This window comes from Belonocnema kinseyi, chromosome 3 (assembly GCF_010883055.1).
Source record: "Belonocnema kinseyi isolate 2016_QV_RU_SX_M_011 chromosome 3, B_treatae_v1, whole genome shotgun sequence".
NCBI classification, from domain to species: Eukaryota; Metazoa; Arthropoda; class Insecta; order Hymenoptera; family Cynipidae; genus Belonocnema; species Belonocnema kinseyi.
The window spans coordinates 157,903,247-157,914,826 of record NC_046659.1 but is presented as its reverse complement, the minus strand read 5'-3'; the positions used below and the strand labels follow the sequence as shown (position 1 = coordinate 157,914,826).

At 29.6% G+C, this 11,580-nt stretch overlaps 1 protein-coding gene across 1 annotated transcript in view; it reads right to left on the bottom strand.

The window, feature by feature from the left end:
- Positions 1-6,117: 6,117 nt before the first annotated feature.
- The window catches only part of LOC117168708 (protein BTG3-like), a 21,828-nt gene continuing 16,365 nt past the window's right edge, over positions 6,118-11,580 (bottom strand). Inside the window, exon 3 of the mRNA XM_033354410.1 lies at positions 6,118-11,207. Within this exon, the coding sequence (XP_033210301.1) occupies positions 10,854-11,207 (354 nt within the window). The 3' untranslated portion in view covers positions 6,118-10,853. The remainder of the gene's footprint in view (positions 11,208-11,580) is intronic.

Genomic DNA, 11,580 nt, shown 5'->3' with positions numbered 1-11,580 from the left:
TAAAAAATTCTACAAAAATTTATTTGTTGACAAAGTTGTAACAACGTGGTTGAGAGGGATTGATTTTTGACATTAAGGGTTGAAGCCCAAAAATCGAAGTGGATATTTTCGAGGAGCCCAAAAATCATAGACTCCATTTCCATTAAAAAATTCTACAAAAATTTATATTCAGACAAAGTAGTATCTACTTGGCGGAGCAGGGTTGATTTTTGACGATAAGGGTTAAAGCCCAAAAATCAGAGACTCTATCCAAGCTCTAAAATTTTATAAAAGTTATTTTTTGACAATTTCGTATCTGCGTGTTACAAAGGGGTTAATTTTTTGCTGTAAGGGTTGGAGCCCAAAAATCGAAGTGGGTATTTTCTGGGAGCCCAAAAAAAGCCCAAAAATATCCCGTTATTGAATTACTGAAAATTTTCAATTTTTTGAAGGGGGTTGATTTTGGAAGTTAAGGGTTGGTTTGGGGAAAATTTTTTTGCGAATTTTAAGAGCCCAAAAAAGCCCAGAATTCTGGTGTAATTGAATTTTTATTATTTAGTGATTTAAAGAAGTGGAGGTGCTGGGTTAATGTAAGCTGGCACCTCCACAAGAAAATTGATTTTTTGAAAAAAGTAAAGGAGCCCAAAAATTTTTATTGCATCCCAAAAAAAGCCCAAAATTCTGAACTATGAAAAATTCAAAAATTCGATTGTGGAGGTGCTAGCTTAATGTACCTTCATTTTTCGAGCTGAAAAAACTTTTGATCCTACCATTTTTCCGTATCATAATTTCAATATTATTAATTATATTTACCAATTTTTAAATTGTGTTATTATATTTTAAACTAATTAACTTTTAGATATGAAAATTGCTCAATAATGAGTGAAATTCAATAAAATAATATAAAATAATTTTAGATTGAAAAATTAGCATTGTTTTATAAACATTCATAATTTAATAATGATTTAACTATGAATTGATGAAGAAATTAATACAAAATGAAAATCAAATTCTACAATAAATAAGATAAATGAATAAATTATGACATAAAAGGCTACAAATTTAATAAGTATTATATTATAAATTTTTAATAAAAATTTGCAATTTTTTAGCTATAAAAGGGAATTTGCAACCCTTTTTACATATCACAATTCTAATGTTTATTATACCTACCATTGTTTCATTTGTACTATTCTAATATATAAAATTTGTAAACTGTTACATTTAAAAATTAGTTAAATGCAATTAAATAGTTAAAATATACTAATATTTAACCTAAATTAAATCTTTGATAAATTCACATTTCCTTTAAAGTATTATTAATTAATTATTTCAATTATTATGTATTAAAGTTTACTTGAAATGATGGTTATTTTTTAGTTTAATGACAAAAAATAGTAATGTTTTAAAAAAATTTTAAGTGAGTATGAGGAGTGTCCATTTAAATGGAAAAACCGAAATTAAAATAATTAGTTACTCTACAAATGTTTATTTTTAAAAATATTTTTCTGACAATAATACAAATGTTTGTGGATATTTCCCGACTGATTTACTTTTGAACTAAAAAGAAGATTTTCAAGACTGTTTCAAAATATTAATTCCAAAATTCGATAAAGTCATCAATATTAAAAATTTCCAACACAATAGTTTAAAGTAAAAAATATGTAAAATTAAAATTAATTAATTAATTAATTAAAAAACGATAATCGTTAATCTTATTTAATATTTAAAAAAAAATTATGAATATAGTTGCGGATTCTCCTACAGGTGGAATTTGTATTCTTTTATACTCTTAAACAAAACCTAAATAAAATAAAAATATTAAATAAAGTAACAATTGCGTATATTGTAGACTCTACAACACTTCTCGTTTCCCGATTTCTCCTTCGTTCGCTTGCCCTCACTACTTGTCTCATCTCACGCACACGCATGCATGGCCGGCTACGCCTACTGCGCAGTGATCCCAACTTTGGCATGTTCACCTACTGCGCTTGCCCGGCGCAGCGACTCTCAGTGGTCGTTGTTGACGCGTGATTATGACTTGAAATATTATTTCAGTTAAAAAAAATTTTTTTTAACCCATTCAATTTGAAATTTTTTAATTAAAAAAAGAAAATTTTGTTAATTATCAGCAATATTTGCCTTGAATTGTTAAATTTGTAATGAGCTAAATTTTAAGTTTAAACGCTACAATTTTATAAATTTTAAGTGAGTATTTGAAAACATTTTAAAAAATAAAAAAAAAAAAGAATGCGGACGATTTTAAGGACATTTTTTTATTTTGCAGTTTTTTTAATTTTAGGAAAAAAATGTAATTAACAAAATATACCAATTTTCAACACAAAAGTTTACTTTTTAACAAATTAAATTCACTTGCAGTTTAAGTACATAGTAAAAAAATTAATTTTTTCTTATTAAGGATTCATATTTATAGTTGAAAATTCAATTATTTGCCTTCAAATTAAATTTTTTGTTAAAAATGTTACTTTTTTGTTAAAATTGCATCTTTGGGCGTTAAAAGTCAACAATTTGATAGAAAGTTAAACTATTTGGTCGACAATTAAAATTTTGGTTAAAAAATCATATTTTTGGGTTAAAAATTCAGCTCTTTTGTAGATGATACTATTTTTGACTTTAAAATTAAATAATTTTGTTGAAAGTTTATTTATTTTGTTGGAAATTGACCTTGTTTGGTAGAAATTTAATCTTTTTGGTTGAAAATGTTTCATTTTTGTCAAAAATGCAATTGTTTGGTTGAAATATGAACTGTACATCTTCTTGGGCTTAAAAGTCGATTATTTCACTAAGAGTTGAATTACTTTCTAAAAAAAAAAGAAGAGAGTACTCGAATATGAGATATTCTCATAATATGAGAAATTGGGGTATCAGCTAAACTAAGAGACCCACTCTGTTGGTTCTATCACTAACTTGTAGCCCTTGAAGAAAGAGTAATTTCGTGGTATAGTCCATTTTTCATTGGGCTTCTAAAGATTATAGGCGAACTTTTTGTGAAATCGATGGTGGTCGAGTTCTTGGAAGGGAATTCTTTAAACCGTATTTGTTATTCATTAAATATGTATTTAGCAGTAAAGTTTGTCTGGAGTGATGGGGATTGATTAACTAAGTAGAAAAATATCGATAGGGTTGAAGTTTTTCATTGTACAGGTCAGACATAGTAAGTGCATAGTTGCATGGTGTGGTTCTCATAATATGAGATATCTGTGGTTTTTATAACACTGTGGCTGCGTGGGGGAAATTGGTTACAAAAGTGTTTGTGACTTCTGCAAAAACTAAATATATCTAAATAGCAGTAAATTTATACTTCCGAAACATAGAATGGAGTTTTTCATTAAAAATAATACTTTATTTTGCATTTTATTAGCTATTATAGGATTGATTGAAAATCAATCGTTTTTATCTGGAAATTGAACTATTCAATTTTTGGTCGAAACTTTATCCTGTACATTGTATTAGTTAAAACGCCAAATATTTGATAGAAAATTAATTTAATTTGTTAAAAAGTAAACTTTTGGGTTGAAAATTGATATATTTTGTTAATTAGATTTTTTCCTAAAATTAAAAAAACTGCAAAATAAAAAAATGTCCTTAAAATCGTCCGGATTCTTTTTTTTTATTTTTAAAATGTTTTCAATTACTCACTTAAAATTTATTTGTCAAAATAAAAAATCATTTTCAATGTTCTTAGCAATCAAAACATTTTTGTTATTATTTTTATATACTGTACAATTCTCAAAAAGATTTTTTTTTAAATCTGCAAAAGTCTAAATCGTGTTTCAAATTATTTGAAATAATTTCAAGTTTTAAATTAATTCTGAATCTTTTTTTAAATTAAAATTGTAGCGCTTAAACTTAAAATTTAGCTCATTACAAATTTAACAATTCAAGGCTTTCTATTTCGAACCATTCTGTTCAAATTTGTATAGTTTTTAACAGTTGTTTGTAATGGATTGTTTTAAATGAACGGTCAAATATTGTTGACAATTAACGAAATTTTCTTTTTTTAATTAAAAATGTTTAAATTGAATGGGTTAATAATAAAAAATTTTTAGACTGAAATAATATTTCAAGTCATAATCGAAAACAAATAAATTAATTTTCTAACAAATAATTGGTGTTTTAACTAATAAAATTTACAGGATAAAGTTTAACCAAAATGGAATAATTCAATTTCCAGATAAAAGCTGTGAATGAATTTTTGACCAAGAAGATTAATGTTCTATAAAAAAAAACGATTTTCAAACTTAACCAATATATACGATTAATTTTTAATCAATCCTATAATAGTTACATTTTCAGATAAAGATAAATAATTTTTAACTTATAAAATTTATTTTCAACAATACATGAATTTTCAATGAAATTATTTAATTTTAAAGTCAAAAAGACGATTTATCTACAAAAAGTTGAATTTCTTAAGCGAAAAATATGAGTTTTCGATCAAAGAGTTAAACTTTCAACAAAATGGTTAAATTCTCAGCCATAATTATAAAACCTTGTTAAAAAAAACGTATTTTTTTTACAAAGTAGTTCAACTCTTAGTGAAATAATCGACTTTTAAATCCAAGAAGATGTACAGTTCATATTTTAACCAAAAAATTGCATTTTTGACCAAAAATGATACATTTTCAACCAAAAAGATTAAATTTCTACTAAAAAAGGTCAATTTAATTTTAATAATTTTTTAAATTTTAAAGTCAAAAAGAGTATTATCTACAAAAAGCTGAATTTTTAACCTAATTTAAAGGCAAATAGTTTGATTTTCAACTCTAATTATGAATCCTTAATAAAAAAAATTAATTTTTTTACTAAGTAGTTTAACTTTTAGTGAATAATCGAATATTCCACCCAAAAATTATGATTTTAATTTTTAACAATATAGTTGCATTTACAACAAAACGACTTTGCAACCAAAAAATATTTACAGTTGATAATTCAACCGAAAAATGTAATTTTTAATCAAAAAGTATAAATTTTCCATAAAGCAATTCAATTTCTACAAAGAAAGACGAATTGTTAACAAAATAGATGATTTTTTAACCAAAAATGGTAAAGATTAATTATCAGTTTCAAAAATGTATTTTCAACGAAAGAGATGAACCTTCAAATGAAAGAAATAAAAATTTTAACAAAGTAGTAGAACTTTTGATATAAAAGAGGACTTTTTACAAAATAGTTACATTTTCAACAAAATAATTAATTTTTCAATCAAATAATTGAGTAATAATAATAATAATAATGATAATAATAATAATTTGCCTCGGTGGCTCAGTTGGTTAGACACTTGGACTTCACCTCAGAGGTCCGGGGTTCGATCCCTGAGCTGGTACCTCTGGAAATTTTTCAATGTACCGTTACCGAGGTTCTGGTGGTTCGGAACCCACCTTAAGCTGTAGGTCCCCCCATCGTGTACTTGACTGCAACCCAGTCCGTCAATGATGGGGCCAAACCAGGCTTCGTCCAATATGTCTGGGCAGACTGCTCTCATCAGATCACTTGATTGCATTATAAAAATGCGTCCGTGACTGATGATATATACCGGGACAGCCCCGTGCAAAAATGATCAAATAAAAATCCATCTCTAACCAAAAATGCCTTCGACATATTGGGCAGTATAAGCCTGTGACAACATTTCGCCACAGAAATGTTTTTAATAATAATAATATATATAATAGTATTAATACTTATATAATTTATATTTTATACTTGAAGTAACATAACCTCAAAATACACGCATTAAAGAGGCGCGCGAAGTATTCAAATCATGAGAATCGCCAGCCCAGCATCGAAATCTGGAAATATTAAAATCCCAATCTCTTCATTTTATTTCAAAGCAGATAGAGATATAAATAGAACCACCGAAGTGTTCCGACCGGCAATCGTACACCTTCGAGTTTTCAAATTCAGAAGAGGAGAAATGGGTTGCGCGCGCAACCCAGGCATTTATATCGTCTCCTACCATATTCACACGGACACAGACGTGTCATAGTATTGGACCACATCTCGTTTCAGATCTGGGATCACTGCCCCCACATCCCCGAAAACGAAAAGTGTCCTAGATTCAACTGTACAATTATTATGGAGGGAGGAAATAGGCACACAATAAGAATTCAAATGTTCAATTTGCAAAACAATTTATTGATTCGATAATTCGATTATACCTGTGTGTATAGTGACATAAGTAGTTGTAAAATGTTATTAGCATTAATGCAACAATAATAACAATGTATTTGTATAGTATCTGTGAAATTGTATGCTTAGCTACAGTGTAGTTTAAATTTTATCTTGAAAAATTGTACAGAATTGACAAGACTAAAGAATCAAAGAAAGAAGAGCGAGAAATGATGAACAGTTTTCGTAGAAAGAAATGAATCTCGAGTGCTATTATGCATATAATCTGTGAAAATGTTCTTTTCGCACAATTAGTACAACGATATACATATACATTTAGTAGGCATACAATAAACTGATTTTCGTTTCACTATTCCGCAACAGTTCACAATCCCACAATCAAAATCTAATAATCCACTTGCGTTTGATTAAACGATAAATAATAATAATTATTATAATAAAATCTCTATTTGCACTACCCTTGCTTTTGACTATACATAAACATAAACATAAAATTACATAATATATTTTTAATATGGTAACAAAAAAGAAAGTATAGAGTGGTAGGTAATACGATGAAACCCTAAATTGCCATTGAACACCAGTTTACAATATTTGTTATATAGTTTTTTAATCAATAAAGAGAAAGAAAAGGAACAAGAAACTTAACGTTAGACTTTTTCGCAATCGTGAGCTAGTAGACTATAAATATTAAATCAACAATTGATTGGTAAAAGCTCGTAGATTCATATTTCAGTTATACACCATTGAAAAAAATAATAATAATTAGAAAGAATACAGCAGTTCACAGTCCAAATTTTACAAATCAACTCTATTCGATGCCAGCTTATTGATTTTGAAATTGGCAAAATTCAAAATTTATATTTTACATATTGTACAGGCTAGCAAAGAACATTTTATATTATCACGTAATATAAATTGTCGGTATTAAATAGGCTCAGTTCTCTTTTAAAAATGCATTAATCCGCCTAAATCTCGAAGAGACAATGACTCAAAAACTAAGCAGGAGTTTGTCGATGAAACTGCCCTCAACTATACAATATAATTATCATGTATATGTGTATATATTTATATAAATAAAAGATCAGGTCCGAATGCAACCTTGCTTTACGTCATTGCATGCAGCAATTTATTTTGACGATCGCCGTACAGCATTTACTTGTCGCTTCGCCATTTATAGGCAAAATTTTCACACAAAAAAAACCTCAAAGTTTTCACTATCCTCTGAAATTTACAATTAGCATCCCGATTTTTCACTCTTCAATTTACAATTCAATCAAGTATTTCAGAGGATTTGCTGCAAACCGACGGGATACAAAAGTATACGTAACTTTTAAATTAAAATCCTAATGTGATTTACAAGTTGTACAAGGTACTAGACTAGGGATCTCATGCATCCTGATATTTTTGAACACACTTGGACTTGATTTCACAAACAGACTCGAGACTTGTGTATAAACCACACTGTAAAAAACAATCGTAATTTTCCCATACGAAAGTATGGCATTTTTCCCATACTTTTGAATATCCCATACATGTACGGACATTTTCCGTTGCTCATTTGTCATGTATGGAACTTTGATATGCGGTTGCATAATGCGCAGCCGGGTGAAGCGCGCATGTGCCGTAACCATGGTGAATAGGGGAGAAGGAGCAGAGTATAGTGTAATCATGGCGTCTAGCGGCTTGTGAAATATTTTGGAGTTGTAGCAGTAAAACAGTTAAAAATTGCGAGTTTAATAAGATTCAGTGATGTTAAAACATTTTTCATAAAAAGAAGAAGGAAGCAATGGGAGAGGGAAAAATCTAGACGAATTCATCAATGTTCCAGCACACACTTGTGAAATATTTTGGAGTTGCAGCAGTGAAGCAGTTAAATATTGCGAGTTGAATAAGAATCAGTGCTCTTAAGACAATTTTCATAAAAAGAAGAAGAAAGCAAGGGGAGAGGCAAAATTATAGACAAATTCATAATAGTTCCAGTACACACTTGTGAAACATTTTGGAGTTGTAGCAGTGAAACAGTTAAATATTGCGATTTTAATAAGATTCAGTGCAATTATACATTTAGACATTTTTCATAAAAAGAAGAAAAAAGCAACAGGAGAGGGAAAATTCTAGAAAAGCGTCTAATTCATAATAGTTCCAGTACACACTTATAAAAATTTTTGAAGTTGTAGAATAAGAGTACTTATATAGATTCTTTCAATAAAATATTTTACGATTTAAAAAAAATGCAAGCCGGGTATGGAAAAAATACAACTAATGCATCGGACAATACATGTATGAAAAGAATACCATAGTTTTTTTTCTTACAATGCAGACATTTCTAAATTAAAAAAAAAATTTCTTTCGCAATAGCGTCTCTCATCAGACAAACATTAAAGTACGGTAAAAATCTGATTGTTGATTATATATTCGAGTTAAAAGTTACAATCAATACTGAATGAACGTCTGTAGTGCTACGAGTACAGTAATCAATAACGTACCAATCAGCTATTATTGAGCAATCCGTCAAGTTTCGATTTATTATTATATTTGTAAGTACTTTTCTCCACTCGCTTAAAACGCAGAAATAAATATTGGCCTGGCGAATTTTCGACCAACTTTTTAAAAAGGGACTGCACAAGTCGATATTTTTGGTCCAACATTCACCTATTAATATCGTTAGATTCTTCGTCAAGTCTGAAACTCTATTCTCGAATGTATCATACTTTTCAAATAATAAAAATAATAATAAAAGACAGCAAATAAAAGTAAAGAATATTGAAAGTTCATTTTAAAAGTATGGGATCCCTTAAAAGTGGTCGAACAACGTTTCAAATTACTTGCACACAGATCTTGGTAAACTTGTCGAAAAAAAAATATTGGATACTCTCCCTAAAACGCAATTAAAACATGATTCGAGTAAATATATGTATGTAAATAAAGCCCGTACAATGTAAAGATACGAGTAAAAGTGTAACAGCTATTCGAGTATCCTGTTGAAGCAACAGACTTTCTCTCGACATCACGTTTATATAATGAACACTTAATAATATAGTTATTATACAATTTACGTAGGCTGTGATATTCTCAAGAACCTCAATAAATTTCCCTGCAATTTTTCACTATCTTTTTATTTAAAATCACCTCGAAAATTACTTTAAAAATGCAACTTTTAAAATTGTTTCCCAATTGCAGAGAGTCATCTTGGCTCATTTACACCCAACATTACGTCCGGTTAAATCGTTCAATAGTCTAACGTTAAATATTTAGCGGATAAGACAGACCGGTGAAACTTATCGACTGATACAATAAACGTTAAATTCGCTTCGTCAATACAATCATTTGCATTTTTGTGAATATTTACAATATAGAAGAGTGTTATATACAAATATTTTGATCCTTCAATTCTTCAGCTCAAGCGTGAGAGTGAATCTTGGGCTGAGTCACAACAATCAACCTTCTGTCAATGCTAACGCGGAACAATATTAAAGTCAGAAAAAGCAATTTCTACTGTTTAAAGCTTGCGTTGCACTTTGAATTACATTCTAAATAGAAACGAATAGAACACATAGAAAAAAAACAACAAAAAAAACGAAGAAATTCTGAGAAAGGATCACGGAAATCACTAAGATTAATCAGTCGATTACGAACTTGATACAAAGCTGTTACGAGTCTGCATCATCTTTGCATAATCTAATCTAACGACCGGCGCAAGAGGCTCTAGAAAGAAAAATGAAAATGCAAATTTTCCATTTTTTTTGTTTTGTTATCACGAGAGTCCTTTTGCCAAACACAAGCCTTTTGGTTAAATATTAAAAATGAATAATGCATCGAGCAGCGCAGAAATAAGAGAGCTCATAAACTCCTAAAAGCTTCAAAGTGGGCATGAAAGACATTGAACGTAAAATAGGAATAAAAAAGCTAACAAGAATTTAAACACGCATCTTTTTTAGCCGTCCAAATCAACAGATTTTAATTTATTCATTAATTAGTTTAAAATTTTCTTTTAATAGAATTAAATTTCAATCAAAGTTTAACAATTGATAGAGCTATACAATCTACAAATTTGAATAAGTTGTTGCATCGCTTTGGAATCGACTCAACACTGTAAATAAAACGTTTTCAATTCTCTTCGAGTAGATTTATATATATATATATATAAATATATATAACAATAATAAACTCTACATCACTAATGCATTGCTGATAAGCAACTTTGCATTCGGAGTTGAATAAATTTGTATTTCATGCAACACTATTTATATGTAACATACAATAATACATAGTAATTCATTATTAGGATTTAGTTACATTCGAATATGGCTGCTTCCGCAGTTAATTGATCATTAATCGTTACTGCTTTATTATATAAAAGTAGAGAAATCTGGACCTAATTTTCAGTTTCGCGTTGTACAGGTCCTTGGCAGAAAAAATAGTTTCATTTCACTCTTTGAGAGTTTGTTGCTCATTTAAAAAAAAAAATTTTAAAGTCGGTCGACTTGCTAAATAGAAGAATCATTCTAGAGAATCTAGTGGATTGAATCGGATTCGTCAAATACAACGTTTCTTCGCTCCTTTGACGACAGTGATGTAGCAATTGAATTAACATTTGAGAGAAAGAGAGGAAATATTTTTAATTTTCAGCTAGAATGTTGAGTTTTGCCAAAGGAGCAAAGTTTGATTTTGATTAGGAACAGATTTCGGTAAAGGGTCGATGATAGAGGAGTAGATTTGATTTAGACTTTGAGGGTGGCTTTCGGCGACCAATGATGGAATCGGGCAGGTCCTGTGGGATAGGAGGGGGGAACCCACTTATTTCCCCGGTGGCCCATAAACGGCGGTGGCGATGGGCCGCCCAGAAAATGTGGAGGCATAATATTGTACCATGGTTGACTCATTGGATGAGGACCATAGCCCATATTGAAGGCGTGATTAAACCATGAACGATTTCTATTTAAGTGTAGCCTTGGGCTGTTTACATTGCGTTTCCTACCTGTGCCGCCGCCATTCGAGTGCTGTTGATTTTGGTTTGTTGTACTTAGGGGCTTGGATTTCGGTTGCTGTTCTAAAGTTGGAGTCGCTGGGCGCTTCTGCACAAAAGAACAGAAAAAAAAACATTTTTTTTATGCAGGAGAAACTAAAGTAATTTTTCTTAAAATAAATCAAGACATTCAGTTCTTGATGAAACAATCAAGCAGGGTTGCTTCAGAATCCCAATTTCGAAATTACCTGACATTCTCCTGATTGTTACCAAATTTTTCTTTCACGTATAAAAATAACCTTAAGCCTAGGAGATCAACAAAGTTAAGACAAACACAATTGTTTATAAAAAATACGTTTAGAAATCAAACAAAAGAGATCATTCTTAAGGTGGCTTGGGCGTTTGGTGCCGTACAATGTGGGGGGCACTGTGGGGGCTATCTATCATGCGATCAGTCTTTATTTGAATTTTATTGATATACG